The sequence below is a fragment of the Microcebus murinus genome, chromosome 11, assembly GCF_040939455.1.
Source record: "Microcebus murinus isolate Inina chromosome 11, M.murinus_Inina_mat1.0, whole genome shotgun sequence".
In the NCBI taxonomy this organism is placed as follows: domain Eukaryota; kingdom Metazoa; phylum Chordata; class Mammalia; order Primates; family Cheirogaleidae; genus Microcebus; species Microcebus murinus.
Window position 1 is genome coordinate 98,299,705 of NC_134114.1, and position 23,247 is coordinate 98,322,951.

Genomic DNA, 23,247 nt, shown 5'->3' on the forward strand with positions numbered 1-23,247 from the left:
GACCTCTGAGATCCTTTTTATTACTAGAATTGTATGAGGCCACAGATATGAACCAGAGATTATGGAGAGGAGTGGTAGGTGGTGATGAGGAATTTGTGTCTTTTGCTTTGCAGATGTCAGGTGCTGATCCTGAGCTAGGGTTCCCCCCAAAGATAGATACATTTAATTGCCTTTTTATTAACATAATAAAAAATTTTATATTTAATGGCATAGTCCAGCTTTAAAAGTAACTGAAAATTTTTTCATTCCTTTTGTTATGGGCAGTAAGCTGATGAACTTGACTAAGAAGGCTAAAATCATTTAATCTTCTTTTGAAATCCAACACACGAGTATTTTTGGGGATCTCGTTTTGACTAGGGTACAATTTTTAAAATGCTAGCTGTTAACAAAGATTTATATCAGCTTATTAAATCAACATTATTGAAGTAAAATCCACATGCAATAAAATGCACAGATTTTAAGTTTATAGTTCTATGAGTTTTGGGAAGCATATCTATTCTAATCAAAATGTAGAATATTTCCATCACAGCAGAAAGTTCTTCTACATTCCTTTGTGATCAATCCCTCACTTCTATCCCAGGCTGGAATTATAGGAATGTACTCTGTATCTGGTCTCTCGCTCATGATAATGTTTTTGAAATTCATCTGTGGTGTTCCATATGTTAGCAGTTTGTTCATTTTTATTACAATGTATCATGGTATTCTATCTTATTACTATACAACTTGTAGTAACAATGCACAGTTTGTTTCTTTAGTACCCGTTGATGGACATTTGGTTTATTTTTAGTGAGGGGGCTAGTATGAAGAAACTGATATGAACATTCTTGTACAAGTCTTTGTGGCTGTATGTTTTTATTCATTTGGGAAAAATACCTAGGAATGGACTTGTTGATTCATGGGGTAGGTATGTTTCATTTTGTAAGATATTGCCAAAGTGGTTGTGCCATTTCATATTCCCATCAGCAGTATATGAGACTTTCAGTTTTTCCACATTATTGCCAATGCTTATTTTATCTTTTTTTTTTTTTTTTTTTTTTTTTGAGATAGGATCTTGCTCTGTTGCCCAGGCTACAGTTCAGTGACATCATCATAGCTCACTGCAACATCAAACTCCTGGATTCAAGTGATCCTTCTGCTTCAGCCTCCCAAGTAGCTGGGATTGTGTGTTTTATCTTTTTAATTTTTTTTTCTTTTGTTTTTTGAGAGAGAATTTTGTTCTGTTACCTGGAGTAGAGCACAGTGGTGTCATCATAGCTCATTGTAGCCTAAAACTCCTGGGCTAAGTGATCCTCCTGCCTCAGGCTTCTGAGTAGCTGGGACTATAGACACGCGCCACTATGCCGGACTAATTTTTCTATTTTTGTAGAGATGAGGTCTTGCTGTGTTGCTCAGACTGGTCTCGAACTCATGGCCTCAAGCGATCCTCCTGCTTGGACCTCCCAAAGTGCTGGGATTGCAGGCATGAGCCACTACACCCATCCTATCTTTAATTGTAACTATTCCTATGGCCTTACTGCATTTCCGTGATGCTTAATGATAATTCACATCTTTTCATTTGCTTACTGGCTACTCGTATTTCATCTTTTGAGATGTATTCAAATCTTCTGCCGATTTCTAAATTGCATTGTCTTTTTGTTACTGATTTGTAGAATTTTAAAAATATATTCTAGATATAAGTCATATGTTTGACGTATGTATTATGTGTATTTTTTTCCCAGTCTGTGGCTTGCCTTATTTTCATAATCATGTCTTTTGACAAACAGAAGTTTAACATTTTGATGAAGTCCGGTTTCTCCTGTTTCTTTTATGCTAGTGCTTTTATTGTAAAAATCTTTGCCTATTCTGAGGTCCTGAAGATATTTTCCTATATTTTCTTCTAGGAGCTTTGTAGTTTTAGTTTTTAGATTTTTGTTTATGAACAATCTTGAGTTAATTTTTGTGTATAATGTGAGGCAGGTGTGGCTTTTCTTTCCCCAAGCCTTTTCCCATGTACAAATATCCACTTGTTTCAGCACCGTTTGTTGAAATAACTATCTATTCCTTACTGAATTTTTTTTTGATGCCATTGTTGAAAAAGCAATTGTATATTGTCTGGAATGTATGCTGACCATCAATTGTTTATCCTACACCAATACTACCCAGTATCCTATCTAGATTGCTTAGCTTTATAGTAAGTTCTAAGTCTTCCAACTATTTATCTTTTTCATAATTGTTTTGGCTTTTCTAGGTCCTTGGCTGCTTTGTATAAATTTTTGAATTAGCTATGCCAATTTCTGCTCCCTTCTTACCCACTCCCCCAGTCGAACTGGAAAACCTTGGCGAGGCTTTGGGATTTCAATCTAAAAATCAGTTTGGGAAGAATTGTCACGTTAGCAATATTGAATGTTCCAATGGTGTATCTCCATTTAATTAGGTCTTCTTTTGTTTGTCTTAGGCAATTGTTTCTTATAGTTTTTAATGTAGAGGTCATATGCTTTGTTAAATTTATCCCTAAGTATTTCATGTTTCTCACGTTGTAAACGGGAAATTTCATCTTCGCTTTTTTTTGTTGCTTGTATATAGAAATATAATAGGTTTTCATATGTTGGCCTTATAGTCATTGACCTTGCTCTAAACATAAACAAGCATGTCATCTGTGAATGGATATGGTTTTGACTTTTTCTTTTAAGTCTCTGGGACTTTTCCTCTCTCTTTCTTGCCTATTGAACTGGCTAAGATCTGCAGTACAATGGTGACTGAAAGTGTTGAGAATAAACATCCTTTCCTTGTTCCCAGTCTTAGGGAGAATGAGTTCAATATAATATATCACTGTAAGTAAGATGTTAACTATAAGGTTTCTGGAAAGTATTTCTCTGATTGATAAAGTTCTGTTGCAAAGTTATTGAGAATATTTATCATAAGTGGATGTTGAATTTTGTCATGCTTTTCCTACATGTGTTACAATGGTTATATGTTTTTTTCCCCTTATTCTATTATTATCACAAATTATGTAGTTTTATTTAATCTAAAACAACCTAGCATTTGTGGAATAAACCCTACTTGGTCAGCGATTAGTATCCTTTCTGCTGAATTTTACTTGCTGACATTTGTTAAGGATTTTTAATATGGTTTTACAAGTTAAGCATTTTATCATATTTTCCATATATAATAGAAATGTGTATATAACTTTATGTAACTTCATTATTATTAAAACTAAGTTTTGATTATGAGCTGAAGGCTAGATTTAAATTAGAATTTTGGGAGAGCTCTTAGAAATTCCAGGTAAGAATTAGATTGACTCCAAATCATAGTAATGATTTATTTTTTAAGTTAGAAAAGTACTTCATGATAGCTCTTGTAATGTCTTTGTTTACTCTGTCATTTAGGCAGGGTTTACTAGACTACAAACTATGTCTCTCTGGGATGCCATTATATGCTGTTCTTTGCCATTTGCTGTGAGACTTTTTTTAGCCTTGGTATTCACATTCCTAGCAAATTGCCACAATATAAGCAACTGAAATTGTATCAAGTGTGATTGTAAAAGTTACATTAAGATTAAATATATTATTAAATATTGAATATATTAATATATTACTTAGAAAATCACCGAAAGATAATCCTGGTATCTATGAATATGAGGAAGCAGCTGTGGCCCCATTTTAATTTAAGTATTAAGAGAGAATGGTGTGATTTAAATGGAATGATTGTATATTTGACATGGGGAGAAGTCTCTGGATGCTGATAATTTTTAATGAATGAAGTAGATTGTGAAGAATTCTTTTTGGATGTTTTCTTCCTGCGTATACACTCACTGACTTGCCAGTTAATTCAGCTGCTGTGTTACTGGGGGCATGTGTTTTGTGAATTCTTGTGTAATTGAAAGTATTGTTTGGCATTTTAAATCCTAATTGTAGTATTTTTGTTCTTTCCTTTTCTTTAGGAGGAGCATATTATTTAATATCTAGAAGTCTAGGGCCAGAATTTGGTGGTGCAATTGGTCTGATCTTTGCTTTTGCCAATGCTGTTGCAGTTGCTATGTATGTGGTTGGATTTGCAGAAACTGTGGTGGAGTTGCTTAAGGTAATTCACTTTTAATCATCCATTTGCCAAATCTTTATTGAAGGCTTATATGCCACCATATCAGAAGTTAGAAAAGCAGTGACGTGGTATCCAAGAAACTGGTCATTCAAGAAGTTTAAGTATGGGAGATAGACAGATAATGATAGTATCAGAATGCCAGCATTGGATAACTACAGGAGGCCTTGGCAACATAATGTGGAGGAGCATTGACTCTTTAGGAGTGGAGGCAGCACAGGAGTGTCAATGAACAGTTCTCCAAGGAAGGGAGTCTAGACACTAGAGGGCAAATAAGGAAAGGTAGGGTATTATGAGGAGAATACAGAAAAAAAGTAGACAAGGTTACCCTTTCCAGAAAGGTGGAATGTAATGTGTTAAGAAAACTATAAATATTTCAGCGTGGTTGGAGCACAAAGTGGCAAGACATTTAAAGACTAGAGACAGAAAAAAGCATCGCAGCACATTGGGAAGGGTCTTGTTTGCAGTTAAGTTTGGGTTTTATCTTGGTTGGGATTGGGGACCATGACATGCTCAGATTTGGGGCCTAGAGAAGTATCTGACCATGGTGTAAAGAATGGATTGAGAATCACAACTGGAGACGGAGACCATGTAAAAGGTTATAGTAGCTGTCTTGGGGGAGGAGATGGTAGTTTATGTTAATAATGTGACCATGGGTGAATTTGAGAGATTTTAAAGAAATTGAATGAGTGGACTTGATTAATGGGATACTGAAAATTAGAGAAAGAGAAAGGACCATTTCAAGTCTATATACAAATCCCAATGGAAGATAACGCCATTCACTGTGAGACAGAGAACATAGGACAGTTTAGTTTTAGATGTGCTAATTTGAGGAACGGTAGGGGTTCCAGATAGAGCTAGGTAGAGGGCATTTGATAGTACTGCTGTGGAGTTCAGAAAACTTGTTTGGAAAGTCATTGGGATGTGTGTAATTAAAGACGTAAGGGTGAAATAGGATTCCTTAGTATTACTAATGAGAGGAACGTTGAGTGACACCTAGAGTTCGTATTAGGTTAGGTTGTAACTGTTTTTCTACACTAGTATATAGTACATTAAGAAGTGTAAAATCTGTAAAGGACTGACCCTTACGTTGGCATTGACTTTTACCTGTGTAGGCCAAAGGGATGGAAAAAAAGAAGGGCTATAATATAGTAAGCAAGCAGCATAATTATTTGAGTTCACATTCTTTCATTGTTTAGTGTATATTTTTATTTGGCAATCAAAGTTTAAGGTTTACTCCGAACTCTTATCAGAGTGATTAGGGTTTAGAAATGATTTTGTTTCATGGGAAGTTAAATTGAGAAATCTAATCAAATTTGAAACAAATATTTAAAACTAGATTTAATATATAAAATATTGAGGCACAGCTGTAATAATCTTGCAGTCACGGTCTGTGAATCTAAAAACCAATCGATAGATACTACCACCATTTTTTTTCTTCAAGTAATTCTTAGGTATGATTATCTAAATGCTGTAGGGAATGTCAGATTAATTCAAGAGATGTCAAATTGAACTTCAAAAAACCTGTAATTAAACTTTTTTGCAAAGTAAGAGGTATATACTCTTTTTTCTTTTTTTTTTCTTTTTTTTTTCTTTTTTTTTTTGCCACATTCTTCACATTTGTAGAGGTATATACTCTTTTATGAAGTCAAATGGAATTCTTCAGGTTCAAAAAAGCTAAGAAATGACTCTCTTACTATATTGGTTAAATATTATATTACTTTCTATGCTTTTGGTTGGCAATAATTTCTTTGGCTCCTAGGGGATTTTCTCTCTAATTTTTGTATTAATCTCATTTATCTGGAATTCAAGCAAATTTTTTTCTTTCTTGTTGACTTTTACAAAGGAATTTTTTTTTAAAAAAAAGCATTGATAAAATTGTTAAAATCTTATATACTCTTTTTTAGTTGTAATATGGTATATTCTTCCTGAGTTATCAAAAATACTCAGTTATATTTTAGTTTTTTGTGTTTTTTTATTGCCTTATTTGAGAAGTGGTAGTAATTCACAAATAGCTATTTATCTAGTTTACTAGGATAGCCAGTAAATAATTTTAACCTAATTGGAAACTTTTAAAAAATAGAATGAGAACAGTGTGTGTTTTTGAACAACAGAATGAAAGTGTGTGTATTTCTTTTTCTCATGCAATATAAAAGACCATTAGAAGCCTGAGTTCACTAGTCACAATGAATGTGAAATATATTTTTGCCATGTAACTTAAAAAAAATCCTAACTTATTTATTTTATTTAATTTATGTGCTTGTTAGCAATTTCTTTTGCTTTACTGAGCCTACCTTAAATATAGCAATGTTTAATCATACATTTGATGTTATCGAACACTTAAATGACACCTCAATAGTAAATAAGTAATTCATTCCTTTAGGTCTTCCATTTATTTGTTAAGTAAGCAACTTCTACATGTAATGTGCTGTGATATTTCTAAAATGTTTCAAAAAACATTTAGGAGTTTGTGTAAAATAACTAATATTGCTTGTTATAGATATATATAATTATCTTTTCTAGGAACATTCCATTCTTATGATAGATGAAATCAATGATATCCGAATTATTGGAGCCATTACAGTGGTGATTCTTTTAGGTATCTCAGTAGCTGGAATGGAGTGGGAAGCAAAAGTAAGTCATGATAGGAACACCTGTAAATATGAACTTTTAGAGTTTATGTTTAGTAATGCTCTAAAGTATGTAATATTTTCAGATTCTACTGGCACCTAAATGGCCATTTTCACAGAAGTTTATGTATAAGGTTATTTGCTACTTGATAAGGTGAGGAATATTAACACTCAGTGTAGGATCCAGTTAAACACAATACTTTCTAAATTTTGAATTTCCCATCTTCTTGCCAATTCCCCGATCTTGTTTTACAGTAAGTAGATATGCTCAGGAAACTATATTATGTAGTCCAAATTAAATATTTGGCTTGTTAATTTATATTAAAGTTTAGTTTAAAAATAAACATGGAGCAGTACCTGAAAGGTAGTACCCATATGAAGTTAGAGAACCTATTGTTGCTTCCTGCTATTGAAACCTCAGAAGTCTTGACTACCAAAGCCAGTGTCATTGTCTCTGGAAAACAATTGCTGAATGTCACATGTTACCTATAGGCAGAGCACCCAGAATTTTTTCTGCATCGTTGAGAATTAGAGTATGAGACAGCACAGCTTTGGTTTCCTGAGTAATGGATCCACAAATATGTTTACTTTTGTAGATTTTACAAAAGTCACAAATATGTGACTTTCACCAAACCAAAACGTAGGATAAACTATTTACCAAATGAAAAATTAGGAAATTCTGAAAGAATATTTTTTTTCTCAGCTTGTTATATATTTTAAAATCATATTAATGTAAAATTAAATTGTCCATTTACACATTTTACAAATTGACTTTATTGAAAAAAACAGTATTTCTTGCTACCTGGGACATGATTAGCATATAAGTAGTTCTTGTTCCCACAAATGACACAGTTTTTCATGAGTGTCTGCTCAATTTTGTTGGGAGATTGAAAGTGAAGAAGGGGAGATGGTAGTTCTCATAGATGGTTTTCCTTCCAGTCCCATTGCTACTTGCGTTCCCCTCTCCACATTGTCTTCTTCTTTCTGTACTTTTTCTTCTTTTTCTGTAGCAATCACACATTCAACATTATGTTTGGACCTTATATAAAACTTGTGTTTGTGACAAATATATCCTCCATGTCAAGATTGTAGTGCTAAGGTGGAAGAGACAGGAATGAATGATGTGGGATGGTGTAAGCCTGCAGTGTTTTGGAATTTACAGTGTCTTTATGCTTTGTGGGAGGGCATGCACATCCCCAGTAGATTGACCATTCTAAGGTATTTCTTTAACGAAATGTTTGTTCATTAAACAAAAATGTATTGAACAACTGCTTGGTGTTTGGCACCGTTTGAGGCACTGTGGATAAAGATGAACAGAAATCCTTTCTCTTGTGCAAGTTATATTCTAGTAGAATTGAATCAAAGTATAGACACAAGATATTTGATTTTGACTTTTAATGTTTAAAATTACAGGCTCAGATTGTTCTTTTGGTGATTCTACTTCTTGCTATTGCTGATTTCATCATAGGAACATTTATCCCATTGGAGAGCAAGAAGCCCAAAGGTTTCTTTGGTTATAAATGTAAGTAAAAAAGATTGAATTCTTTTTAAGAGTACATATTATAACATTCCATTATTAAATTAGTTTAGTACATTTTATTTTGTAATATAATTGAATACAGTCTGGCATTCACACTAATTTACAATTTAGTTTTATGTATGCAGTACAATTGTAGTAAAAATCATTTGTCTTTCTTTTTTTATTATTGGCAACAAAAGATGATAGAATATAGAGAAATCAGTGCTACTGAGAAAACATGCTATTGTTCTCTACTAATTTTGTGAATTTGTAACTTTTGTTCTAACATGTCTTTTTCATTCTTTTGGATGTAGTTAAGCACAGCAGTTTAAAGTACTTAAGATTGTGAAAGTAACTAGAAATGTTAGTCTCTTGGTGTGATTGCAGCTTAAATTTTTCTACAACTTGTGTGAGGATTTACTTGTCATATTTTACTTCCTAAAGTTCCTATCTGTATCCCCCACCTGCCATCATCTCCCCACTTGATTGGCAGCTGTGAATCTATCTCTGCAAAGTAAAATGCAAGTTGGAAAGAATAGTTGCAGTAGCTTGAGGGAGGCTTTTCACTTAAGTTCATAGGTTTGTGTATCTTCACTTGACTAACCCGCTTTTTTGTAAGCCCTAGAAAAAAAGGCCTAGCTTTGGTTCTCCTGAGTTGTTTTCCCCAGTGCTACTCAGTGATCTGTGAAAAGATGTAGACTATAAATCAATGTTCTTCCTCTTTCAGAAAGTCTTACTGAAAAATAAAATCAGCTCAACTAAACTGTGGAGGCTAGAGATTTACATTCTGGTGTAAGCTCCTTAATCTTGTTGCTGACTGGTAACGACATACAGTACAGTGTACAGTACAGTCGCTACATCCATCATATGTTGAGCAACACTGCTTTGGCCTATATCTGACACTGATTTAGTTGGCTGGGCAGTTTTGATACAAATTGTTTCAGGGTTTTTGCCTTAACCAAGGGCATCCACTTATTATTTGTGCCTGCTGGTCTTGGGTTTATATTGTGATTTCTGTTCTGATTATTAGCGCATATGCCTACTTCTAAATTGGGCTTTAAATTGCTGATTTCCTGGATTAGGGGCAGAGGTGTATACTGGGCATGCCAGAATGGATGTTAGTAGCGTCAGTTAGGTAATTTTTGTATTTTGTGCACTCATAAGTATATTTGTGACATTTCCAGTTATGAATGATACTTTTTCACTTTAATTTTTCCTGTGTTATACATTTTTTGGAACACTTGTTTTTGTCATTTTTATTCCTAAAAAAAGTATTGAAAATTATAGTGGATGGTTACCCCTAAAAATGTTCTCAATAATTATATAAAAATTATATAATAATAATTATATCATATAATCGCTTATGACTTTATTTTAAAATATTTACAAATACCTGCTAAGCCACATTTTTCATTTTCTTTTTTTCAGATCACTGACAATTTATGAAATTTAGTTAATAGTATAATAATGGTTTATATTGTATTCAAGTAATACATGTGGGCTATCTCAAGATGAGGTTAATCTAAGCATTCTTTGGCATATGACTTTATTTTTTAGTGCTTGATAATGCTTGTCTTTTTATTTGTTAATATTAAGGTATGTCAGCTGTAAACAGGTTATGTCGATAAACAAATGACTGCTTAATAGTGTTATTAATTTTCTTCTTTCTTCTTCTCTTTCTGATATGAGAAGTGTTTCTCTTTCATCAAAGACTGGTGCCTCTGATGTGTTCTGGATCCCATTTCTTTTACTTTCTCAAAGGCATTTGTCTTTTGGTAATCTACTTGCTTCCCTGCATCAAAACTTTCATCTCTGTACAAGCTTATAAACTTGCTGTAGTAATTCCCATCCTTGAAAATGCTGTCTTGTTTTTTATTCCCTTCCAGTTACCACCACACTTTTCAGTTCCCTTTCATAAGCAGATTTCTCAAATCTTCATCTTCTACTTATTCCTTGTTATTAAAAAATCAAGTCTACAGAAAAATTGCAAAGATAATATGATAAACTCTTTACACACTTCACCTAGATTCACCAATGATGAACATTTTAATATCCTTTTTTCCACATTTATTTTATCATTCCATATATATCTACTCATTACTACGATTGGTAAGCCTTTTGAGCTAAGCTAAGTTGCAGAAATCATGACTTCTTACCTCTAAATACTTTATTTAGCTTGTCTCTACCAAGGAAAAGAGCAATTGAGGAAGTTTAACTTTGGCACAGTACTAATATTTAACATATGGGCCATGCACAAATCTTTCCACTTGTCCCTATGAAGATCTTTATAACAACTTTTATTTTTTTGTATTCAAGGATCCAATCCAAGATCACATATTGCATTCAGTTGTCATGTCTCTTCACTTTTCTTCTTCTTCTTTTTTTTTTTAATGGTTCTTTACATAATTTTAATTTCCCTCCAAATCTGGAACAGCTCCTTAGCCTTTTTTATCTTTCGTGATACTGACATTTTTTAAGAGTACAGTACTTTTAAAAAAAAAACAAACAAACAGGGTCTTCCTCTGTTGCCTGGACTGGAGGGCATCATCATAGCTCACTGCAGCCTCCAACTCATGGGCCCAAGTGATCCTCCTGCCTCGGCCTCCAGTAGCTGGGAATGATGCAGGCACATGCTACCACTCCTGGCTAATTTTTAAAAATTTTTTTGTAGAGATGGGGTCTTGCTATTGCCTAGCCTGGTCTCAAACTCCTGGCCTCAAGGTATCCTCTCACCTTGGCCTCCCAATGTGATAGGATTACAGTCATAAGCCACCGTGCCTGTCTCATTGGTTTTTTAGAAGGTTTGTACAGCTGGGTTTGTCTGATTTGTTTCCATAGATTCAGGTTATTCCTTTTTGTCAGAAACACCGTGTGAACGATGTGTTCTCCTCAGTGTATCACGTCAGGGGGGCACAAGCTGCTGGTCTCCCCCATTCTGATGGTGTTAATTTTGATTACTTGGTCAAGGCCATACCTGTGCAGTTTCCCTGTTTTCTTGTTTGTAGTGTGTCTGTGGAGGGAGACTGAGACTGTGCACAGCCTGGTGCCCCTCAGACTTTCAAGTGGTTTTATCCTTAACCTTTCTCGTGTGGATTCTGTCTGTCAGCATCACAGTCACTTTGTGGTCGATTCAGTGTGCAGTTGTTTCATTCTTTGCCTCAACAGTTCTCTCAGTTATGCTCTTGAAACACTTGTGTTGTTTGATTTGATGCCAGACACCCTTGGTGTTCTGCCTGAGTCACTGCTGCTGTGTCTGTTCCTCCTATCGCCCCTTTGCGCCTTCCCGTCCTTTATATGTATTTTTCTTGTTTATTCACACCTGCACTCCTTTTTGACTTCCTGTTCTTAAATGCAGCATTGCACAGACTATGATCCTGGCCTTCTACCCGTATTCTTTCCCGCAGTGGTATCTGTTTTCACAGCTGAAAATATTATCAAGAGCCTGACATGTTTCTGTTCCTGAATCTTTCCTTTTCAAGTCCAAACATACATCCAGCTGGTTATTTGATGTCTCTCCTACTTATGTTTTCTCAGGCTTTTCCATCTAAGTAAAGGACTCCAGGATCTCAGTGTTTCCTGTTCCTACCTGCTCCTCTTAATTTCTAATGAGCGCGTTTTCCTCCATCTCTAGATTACACCACTGCAGCAGCCTCTGAAGCGGTCTCTCTGCAGCAGCTGCCCACCCTCAGCCCATTGCCCACACAGCTTCCACAGTGTCGCCCACAACTGTCACTTGCGTGTCTGTGACCTGACTGTGCCTTTATATTTTATTTAGGATAAAGTTTAAACTTTTATAACATTTTATGTAATCTGACCTTCACTGTTCTCTCTAATCTTATTTAATTGTCCCCCTTACTCTAAGAGTTCTTTTATTTCCTCGAAAGAGCTAAACATTTTCCTACCTTGGAGTCTTCATACATGTTGCTTATTTTTGGTATACTCTTCTCCTTGATTATCACATGGCTGATTCTTGCTCAATAAAGTCTCAGCTTAAGTATTATCTCCTTCGTTATTAACATATTCTGTCTTCTCTAACCACATTGAATTGGATTCTCTCTTTTATTCGCTGTCACAACACTGTTTTCATCAGTATGTTTACTGCTGTTTATAATGACCTATTTCTTATTTTGTAGCTCCCCTTTGAGACTCTTAAGTTCCATGAAGTCAGGAACAATGTCTAGCTTGTTTATATTATATCTTTAATTACTTTGAGATACTAGATAGTTCCATATAGGACCTGGCACATGGGAGGTACTTAAATATTGAATGGAAGGATGGATAAATTACAGTTAATTGGTTGTTTTAGTGTCAGGTTCTATCTTTTAGAAAAGACGAAAATAGTAGGATTAGTTGAAACTTATTCTTGAAATGAAAAAGATCTTTACTTAGGATGCCTCACCTACAATTATCTGACAGCCTCAAAAATCAAACACGTCACCACTAGGCAATGGAGAAAGCTGTGGACCAAAATATGTACAGAAAGTAATGTAAGCTGAAAGTTGTGGGAAAAAATGGCTCCTTTTTATTAGTATGATACTCCTTTTCTTTTTAACCTTACCTCCCTTGTTTCTTTGACCTTGAGAATGAGAGGGTTGTCCACACTTTGATTTACATTTGGACTGGTAATAAAATCAAGTCAGAAGCTATTGAAATATATGGCCCAGATTGGAACATCATTTTGATTGTAAACTATTCCTTCATGAAAGAAAAGAACACCAATACTTTATTTAGGAAATATACAAGAATTTACCAGTTATATCAACCACAGAAAAGTTAGGAGTCCTATATACCAGTTACTCTTGACCTGAATCATTATGGTCTAATCTGTGATCCATTAATTGCAAAAATATTTTGTTCTCCATAGCTGAAATATTTAATGAGAACTTTGGGCCAGATTTTCGAGAGGAGGAGACTTTCTTTTCTGTATTTGCCATCTTTTTTCCTGCTGCAACTGGTATTCTGGCTGGAGCAAATATCTCAGGTGATCTTGCAGTAAGTATTGTATCAATTATATGTAAAAAAGTGGTATATGTATATTTATTTTTAAAGATAGACTTAAAAAGATCTTCTTGTCTTCTAGGATCCTCAGTCAGCCATACCCAAAGGAACACTCTTAGCCATTTTAATTACTACGTTGGTTTACGTAGGAATTGCAGTATCTGTAGGTAAATAGCCTTACGTTTCTTTTTGTTTCAGAAATTTCATGATGTACATACTATAAATATTTCATGACACTTTCTAATTTTTAAATTCAGAACTATTTTAATAAAAAGGCATGAAGTTTTTTATGTTAATTCAAAAACAGTTTAAAGAAAACTAATGGTGACATTATCTGAACCACAAAATGCTTTTTTATATCTCTTCCAGGATTTCTATTAATTATAGTAAATCAGAAAATTATATAAATCCTATTTGTAAACTCTTAAATTTCTCTGAGATATGTTTATAGAAAACATAGTTTATATGTAGAAGCAAATGAATTTTACTCTCTGATCTACACATTTCTGAGTATGTTTGTTTATGGTGATTATTGATATTTTTATATAATTTTATTATATGAAGATTATTTCAAGATCATTAAGCAGTGCCTGCCTTTTTTACTACAGAAACACTGATTTTGAAGAACAGGACATACTAAGTTGAATGAAAAGTTTTACTAACATCCTAAATTGAATGAAAATGGTTTTAAAACTATTTTATTGCATTCACGGACTCATAGCATTTTAGAACTTGGGAAGACTTTTAAGTGATCAACCGGTCTCTAAATCCCTGTTTTATAGATGAAGGAATCGAAGCTCAAGAGATTTTACTGCCAAAGATAATGACACTTGCTTTAAAGAATTGTTTTCGTGGCAAAGAGAATTTTTTGGTTTTTTAAATCAAGTCTTTAAAGGCTAGTGACAGCATAGGCTCTTTAAATTTACAGGAACATTCTAGTTCAAAAAACACTATTGAAAAACTTTATTATTATTACTATTAATTTACATGCAATTTGCGTACAGTGACTGTACATAAATTGTCTCAAGTTTATTACACTTTCATGAAACTGTATGCTTTCAAGAAAATACTTTCTTGAAAAGTAAGCATTGTTTTAAATATGTAAACTTCTAAAAGCCAATTTTAGTTATATTTCTTAAGCATAAAACAAAAATAAATATTAGTCTAATACTAAAGAATCATAAACTCCAAGCTCATAGACTACATAATGAAGTTTCCATTGTTGTTCAGTAAGAAAATTTCATTTTTGCTGTATATTCACTGATTTATTTGGAAGCAATGACAGAACTATATTTATAAACTTTGCTGTTAATTTGCTTAAATGCAGTTTTGAACTTTCACTACATGAGAGTTAGAAATGCTAATAATATCATCATGGTGGGCTAAATTGACATTTAAAGATGAATTTGGTTTTTATATATCCTGAAAATCCTTATGCACACATATATATCCTTAGCAAGATAGATATGCTCCCCTAAAAATTCCCGGCATGGTTGTATATGTCATGTTATAAGCTAGCTAAAGAAAATTTAGTCTTAATTTAAGGAATGATAAAACTGATGATGTTTTAACTTGTAACATAATTTGTTACAACAGATAAACATTTTCTGTTTAACCCTCTAAAACTCCTGGCCCCTCATACTCATTTCATTCTAGTCTTTGGAGCAATGGAAGTGGCCCCCTCTCCCTGATGTTCAATAGGTAGGCCAGTAAAGATAGCCTATGTAGCAGTAGTTGCTTAACTAGTTCAAAGCAATGGAACCCTTTCCCCTTCCAAAATTGCAGGTACAGAACATCAGAAAATGAAGTACATGAAAGCGTAGCTACTATAGGACAAGTGGGAGCCACAGGGCGCTGTTCTTCCCTGACCCTTCAGTGGTTCAGAGGTACTTTTAAGTTTTGGAAACATTGCTCTGTGAAAGGTAGATGAAGAAATTGAAAAATGAAGACTAACTGTATGTAGTCTTTGTAGTCGTTAAAATATTCTCCCTTTCAAACTTAGTTTTCTGTTTATTGTTCAGTTTTTTTGTATAATGCCTCAAATTTTTACCTGATATATATATGATGAAATAATATGGTTAAATTGCTTCAGAAAGTAAAAATATGTAAAGTGTAAGGAATGATAATTACTATTAGTTGTATGTTATAATGAATAATGAAGTGCTTATTTAAGGTAATTTTTTAAATATGTCATTCTGGAAAATTTTGATTTACAGAAAAGTAGAGCATTTTCTATAATAACTAGCCCAGTGTCACCCAACTTCAAAAAAGTTAGCAATAATATTAGTACATAGTTAATCTTGTTTCATCTATACCCAGTCAGTGCCCCATGGGTTATTTTTAAGCAAATCTCAGATACCATATATTTTCTTATTAGGATAATTGTATTTGAGACAAAAGTTTAAATAGAATTATAATTCATTAATATTCAACTTGTTTTCCCTCAGAAAAGATTGATACTACCAGAAGTCTGATTTTTGGCCATATATCACATATAAAATATTTGGAATATAGGAAAACATTACTGCCATTTTTTAATACAGTGTTTTTATATTTACTTAAGGTCATCTTAACCAAATAGGTCAGGAGATACTTTTGCTAATATATCATTTTCCACACTATATGTACAAGGTTTTTAAGTGTGTATGTATAAATAATGTTCTTTATAAAAGGTTCAGTTTCACTTCTTAAATATTGGGGACCACAATGCTTTCCAAATTCTGTTCAAGGTAAAGCTATCTTAACTAAAAATGCAGTGTATGCTATTGTAAGTGAGTATATACATGCAGTCAACACTTTGATTCTGAAAAGAATATGGATGTTAGCTATATTATTCTCATTTGTGCTCCAGGTTCTTGTGTTGTTCGGGATGCCACTGGGAACGTTAATGACACTATTGTAACAGAGCTAACAAACTGTACTTCTGCAGCCTGCAAATTAAACTTTGACTTTTCATATTGTGAAAGCAATCCTTGTTCCTATGGCCTAATGAACAACTTCCAGGTGAGCATCAAATTTATATTATGCAGACATTTGATATTTATCTAGGGGTCAGACAGCTATCAGATCTGACCATTCAGAATACAACCATAACTCAGAAGGGAGGACTATTATTACTTTATATTCCCCAAAAACGTAGATCACTAATTGAACAAACAGAAAGCTACAAAAGGATTAAATCTGAGGCTGTTCAAGAACAAAGGTCTCCTAAGGATAACATTTTCATAATAGAGTATAAGATACTGTGTGTGTGTGTGTGTGTGTGTGTATGTATGCGCACGCACATGTGTATAATATGTAAATATATTGCCTCAGAAAACAGGTATCCCACTCATGGTCATATTTGTGTGGATCTGTTTCTGGACTCTATTCTGTTCCATTGATCTTTGTGTCTATCCCTCCACCAATACCACAATTCTTGATTATTATAGTTATATAATCAGTCTTGAGGTCAGGTAGATTAATTTCTCTAACTTTATCCTTTTGCAAAGTTGTTTAGTTTGTCTTCCCATATGAAATTTTAAAATATTTTTATCTTTAAAAAGTCTTGTTGGGGTTTTAATAGAAATTGTATTAAACTTGTATATCAATTTGGAGAGAATTGACATGTTTACTATGTTTAAATATCCAATCCATGAACATGGTATGTCTCTCCATTTATTTATATCTTCTTTGATTTTTTTTCATTAGTATTATGTAGTTCAGCATATGAGTCCTGTATGTATTTTGTTAGATTTATACCTAAGTATTTCATATTTATTTCGAGCAATTTAAATCTATACTAATTGAAATTAGTTTAGTTTTCTAATTAGTGTTGTCTTTGTAATTGCTTTATACATAAATGACCTTTTAAAGTATTTATCAGTAGTCGTGTTAGTTAGGTATGGTCCATTAAAAGTCATATAGTACAAAACCACCATTTACTAGCAGAATTTAATTCTGAGTGGATACTTGAAAGTTAGTGAGCTTTTAAAACATGGACTGTAAACGTTGCATTGATTCTCAAGTACTTGGCGACTATATCAGTTCATCCACTACTTACGGTGACCTCTATCAAGATAGTGAAAATGAAATGAAATTTTAGTTTGTAAAATTTATGGCTTTTTAGAAACTGAGAAAATATTATATAAGAGGAAAATAATTTACAAAAATTAATTTGGATGGTATTTCTGAGAGTTTAAGTTCCTAGGACAGTAGAAAGAAGAACACAAAGGTATAGATCCAGATTAAAACAAAATATTCTGGTAAATTTATATAATACATGGTTCTGCTGATTCCAAATGAAAAATAAAAATTTGCTTCCAATATTTTTGCAGTATTATGTAAACATAGTAAACAGAAAAATTGAGAATTTATTCAGAACTCAGTATGTATTTTACATAGAATATGTAAGTTTTACAATATCCTTAAAATTTTTAATGAGATTATTTTTATTTTCTTTTGTATAGTTTTAAGCAATTGACTACACTTTCAGTGGTAACAATATTGAACCCAATTATATAATAGAAGTTTGTTTTCTAGTCACAAGACTAAGCAAAATTGTAGGAATGAAAGAAAGTATTCATGTCCAACTAATGATTCAGGCCATTCTGACATTGATACTGTGTATAAAAGGCACAAACATTGGTCTCTGCCCAGTGTCTAAAGATGCCAGTCAGTTTTCTGTGTTGCCTTAAAACACAAAAGTGTGTTATCTTTTTATCAAGTCCAATTATGGACTCATTCAAACAAAGAGAATTTGGTATAAGTAAAGCTGCTTTTCTAATCTAAGTAAATTTTTTAACCAATACTTTGTAAAGCAATACAAAATGGGAAAAAGATTCTCTAAAAATATAAATACCTGGTCATTTTGAAAATGAAGAATGGTGAATAGAACATAACTAAGGAGTAAGTTGGAGTCTCTATCATAAAATCTATACAAGCTACACTTTATAATACTGTTTTACATATAATTGACTTTTCATACTTCAGTGAGTAAAGTGATTTGAGCTATCTTATTGGTCTTAAATTTTTAATTTTATGCATAGTCTTATGTTTCTTACTGTATTTCTACATTTTAATATCTTCTGAAAGCTTTTACTCACCATTGCCTAATAAACAAAATCTGAGCGCTATTCTATCAGACAAAACCCTTCAAACCTTAAGTCCCACTGCTTTCTACTTAGACTGGACTCCAGTCACTGTATGTGTTTATACACGCACACATGCTTACTCTGCTCTCTTCCTTTATCAGTGCTTCACTCTGCTTGGCATGCACCTTGCTTTTTGTTTTTACATCCAAATCTTCCTGCCTTCAAGTAGACCTGCTTAATTGAAATTTTCTAGAACCTCAAATTATTTTCAACACACACCCACAACACATAACATTTCACTATTCATTTCATTTACTTGCTATCATTTATTTTGTTTTTATTTTTTTTCTCACATTACCAACAAGACCATGTTTTTTTTTTTTTAATCTTCATTTCCCCTGTATATTGTCGACAACACTAATATTACTGTTATTTACATTCAATATCATTATCCTTGCTGCTCATCTTTTACCATTAAATGTTGGGGAATGCAGAGATTATTGAGTAAATATTTAACTAGAAAATAGGACACCTAACAGACCCTAAAGCATAATATTTCTAGATGCTAAGCATGAGCATTATTTACTTCCATTAAGAACTGATGGAAGAAGGAAAAATGTAATTATTTCTCCAACATGAAAGTTAAAAGGTTATATTAATAGTTATATCTAATGCTGATGGTGTCAGTTTTGCCTTAATCCAGCAAGGTAGTTATATATCATATTCTCTGTTCTCCACTTTTTATCTTCATTTGTCTCCTTCTGTCTTTTCACTTAATTTGACTTTGAAGTCATTACAGACAGCTGTGAATTTTGTATGATCTGATAAGTGTATATATAGCAGAAGTTGGATATATTCATTTTTATCTTGACTTTACCTGTCATTTACTGTCTCTATCTTTAAAGAAATGGTTGCCAATGCTAAATAATCTAGCATTAATTACTGTGATAAAATAGTGATAATGAAACATGTATAGCATATATGTAACTACTAAAGTAAAGGACTGAATAGAAAATCGTTTCAGTCCCCCAATCCCTGCCTGCCAGTCATCTGAGGGAAGGTATGCTAATGTTTCTTAAAACAGTTAAGAAATGTATTCTTCATATTTAATCCTAAGTCTACTGGAAGATATGGGGAGAGGCATTTCAGTCAACAAGGTAGTTTATGTACACACGAAATCAGGCTTATGCAGAGATTGTGTCTATCGCTAGCTTTACATCCAGTTTAAACCATAAAATTACAGTCAAGTGTGTGATAGCCAGAAATAGCTTAAAACCTGATTTCTTTATCTCTTTGGTCTGAGTTGGCATGTGTTCTTAGTCAATAAAAATGAAAGGTAAATCTCCACTAATGAAGCAATGAATCTAGGTGATGATCACCATCCATTGCTGGGATTTTTATAATAGCACTTACTCTTGTTCAAGCTGACAGCAACCTGAATCCACCAAACAATCCTTTCACCTTAATTTTGTATTTTGACAAATTTCAAAGATATGGAATGAACTGTATAATGAATATATGTGTATCCATCCTTCAGTTAAATCCTTCAGTTATATATCCTTCAGTTATATTTACTAATTGTTTATATTTTTCCCCATTTGTTCTCTGTGTGTGTTTTCCTCAATTCAGAGACTGTTATAGACATTGTTACATGACAATCAGTATGACGTATTTAAGATATTTTATGTAAGCATAGTATAGTTATTCCACTTTAGAAAGTTAATATCAGTGAAATGCTGTTATCTAAATATATAGTTTATTTATGTATTTTCTCACTTGTCTTAGTAATGTCTTTTATAGCTATTTTTCTTGGGTCCAGGTTTTAATCTAGGATCACATATGGCATTTAGTTACCATGTCATTTTAAAAGCCTTTAATCTAGAGGAGTTCCCAGCCTGTCTTAATCTTCATGACATTGACATTTTGAACAGTCCAGCCAAGTTATTTTGCATTGTGCCCCTCAGTTTGGATTTATCAGATTGTCGTCTCATGATCTTAGTGATCAATCTTTTTTTATTAAAAAAAATCTTCCTAGGGAAATATTTGAACATGTAGATAGAGAAAGCAGTGTACATATTGCTTATACATAAACTATGTACAAAGTAATGTACATATTACTCAACTTCATTAGTTATCAATGCATGGTTAATTTTGTTTCATTTATAACTTTCCCCTATGCCAGATTATTTAGAGGCAAATCCTGTACCTTATATCCTTTCAGCAGGAAATATTTCCACAGCTCTAAAATATAGGAACTTAAAAAAACAAACAAACTTAAAAATACTGTTTTAACATCACAAAAAGAAACAACCTTCCCGTTGGAAGTGCATCATGCCACCTATGAAATATACTTACCAAAAACTTGTTAACTCAGTTTGATTAACCGTCTAGATCTAACTACCAGTTTACTAGAAGTTTTGAGATAAGAGGAACAGATTAAACAATACATTTGGGTTGCAGTCAGCAAATTGCAGGGTGTGGGAGCTCTGTAGGAGAAAGGACATAAAAATGATAAGGAAGTATGAACCCGCGGATTGAAAATGACTTTTAAGAGGCACATCAACCAAATATAATGTATAATCTTTTTTTGGATCCTGATTTGAACAAATTATTTTTAAAAGATTAAGAAAAGAGAGACAATTTGGGAATTTGAATGCTACTGGCTTTATGGTACTGTTAAGCAAATATTATGTTAGTTTTCAAAAATCCTTACCTGTTAAAAATACATATTGAAACATTTGCGCATTAGATGATACTTGGGACTTGTTTCAAAATAGTGCAGGGATTGGCCCCAAGTTGATGGTTGTTGAAATTAGGTAATGAATGCTTAGCAGTCCATTATACTCTTCTCTCTGCCCGTGTGTGTTTGAAATTTTACATAATGAAAAGTTTTGTTTTTTTTTTTTAAGGTAAGGGCCAGTAATAAATCTGTTTCAAAAATTTGGAATGTGTACACCATTATTATTTATTATCAAATATTCCCAATGTTAGCCTCCTTCATTAGCATAATCAAGATGTAACTACATAATAATGTGTTCTTTTCTGAATTGTTTGTGAGACTTATTTTTCAATTTTTGTCACTTTCATTTAAGGTAATGAGCATGGTGTCAGGATTTGCACCATTAATTTCTGCAGGTATCTTTTCAGCTACTCTTTCTTCAGCATTAGCATCACTTGTCAGTGCTCCCAAAATATTTCAGGTAAGTGTTTTCATATTAATAGGCTTTATTAAAGGAGGAATTAAGGTAATATTTTTCAATTTGTGATTGTTGCTATTTTTAAATTATTTGCTTCTATCAACCCCATGTGTATATATAACAAATACATATGCACATATATAATGACAGGTATATTTAATTTTATGTATATGAATGAATTATGTAGATTTATATAAACTTGTGCATTTACCTACTGCAAGGCATAGTCTATGAGTTGTCTTTTAGAAGTGATGATGGATTTTTACTTTTTTTTGACATACTTAGTATAAATTTTCAAGCTGTCTTATGAAAGACTAAGAGTGCAGCCTGAGACCATAAATCAGAAGTAGTAAACTGTCTTTGTCCCAATCAGCATGATGTCAACCTAAATATTTTACAAATATTTGAATGCCTAATTTGTGCCACACATTGAATAGAATAGACATTATCTCCCTTTAATGAGCATTAAACAACCAGCTGATACTGATAGGAAATATTTTTTATTACTAAATCAAAGAATTGAAATGTTGATTCTACACCTTTGTTCTTAATGTTATATTTATAACCAGTGAATACAGTAAAGGTGTAGAATTACTTCTTAAAACAGTAGTGTTCAATAAATAATGTTTTAAGAAAAGTGCTTAAGTTTTATAATTAGGACTTTAATCTGCTTTAAGATCTGGGCTTGGTTTCCTTAAAGTAGGTCATACTATGTCATATTTTCCAAACTTCCAACATTCTTTATTTGTATGTCTGTTTCTCTGATTTCTTCTTCGTAGATAAAAGAATTTCACTATGGGAGTTGGATAAGGCAGATAGTTCAGCAGTATTCTAACCCAGTTACCTTTCCAATGTTTGAAATGTTTCGGTCTCCTTTACAATTTGCTGGTGAAGTAGTATGAGACAGGAAAGAAAGAGGACCAGGAATTAGAAACTTGAGATCCATTCCTGACTAACCTATTATAACTATTAAGCAAATCTGTATGTCTAATTTTAATGCATTTCATTACTATTTACATTTTTTTCATTAGGCTCTATGTAAAGACAACATCTACCCAGCTTTCCAGATGTTTGCTAAAGGTTATGGAAAAAATAATGAACCTCTTCGTGGCTACCTCTTAACATTCTTAATTGCTCTTGGATTCATCTTAATTGGTTAGTTATATAAATGATACGTTAATGTAGATTTTGGTGCATATGTAGTATTAGCTCTAAGCATTGAATTATTATTAACAAAGTGTTACTTTGCTCGGTATACTAAGTTTCTTTCTAGTCAAATGAAATAATGTTTATAAAATACTGCAAATAATAGCATTTAACATATATTTGCTTAAATTATTGCCATCAATAAGTTCCCATTAAAGCTAAAGGGTTTAGGTTCCTAGGTTCTTGTCCCTAAAACAAATATGATAATAGCATAAGGAAAAGGTTCTAGTATTCGCCATCAAGGTGGTGCCTTTGCTGATTTATTTTGGGCACTTTTGCCTCTGATCACAAGTTAGCTCCAGCGGGTCTTCCACTGCTAAGAAAGACATTGGACCTTTTAGTTTTAAAGGATTTTGTCTAAGCCCTGAGATTAGTTGACATTAAAAGGCTGATGATACCACTAAGTGTTGGGGGGCTGTGTGGAAACTAACTCTCATGTGATGATGGGAAATGTGTATTTGGTGTACATACTTTGGGAGAACAAGTTTGCAATATCTAGTAAAGTTTCCTGTAATCTAGCACTTCTTTTTCTAGTACGTACCCTAAGGAAA

General features: G+C 33.0%; 1 protein-coding gene across 2 annotated transcripts in view; it reads left to right on the top strand.

Annotated features, from left to right (window-relative positions):
• Positions 1–23,247, top strand: part of SLC12A2 (solute carrier family 12 member 2) — a 92,980-nt gene that overhangs the window by 36,481 nt on the left and 33,252 nt on the right. For both annotated transcript variants that reach the window (XM_012740367.2, XM_012740368.2), the window contains exons 5-12: positions 3,920–4,059; positions 6,598–6,708; positions 8,118–8,226; positions 13,088–13,215; positions 13,304–13,388; positions 16,073–16,224; positions 21,386–21,493; positions 22,522–22,645. In XM_012740367.2, coding sequence (XP_012595821.2) covers positions 3,920–4,059; positions 6,598–6,708; positions 8,118–8,226; positions 13,088–13,215; positions 13,304–13,388; positions 16,073–16,224; positions 21,386–21,493; positions 22,522–22,645 — 957 coding nt within the window. The remainder of the gene's footprint in view (positions 1–3,919; positions 4,060–6,597; positions 6,709–8,117; positions 8,227–13,087; positions 13,216–13,303; positions 13,389–16,072; positions 16,225–21,385; positions 21,494–22,521; positions 22,646–23,247) is intronic.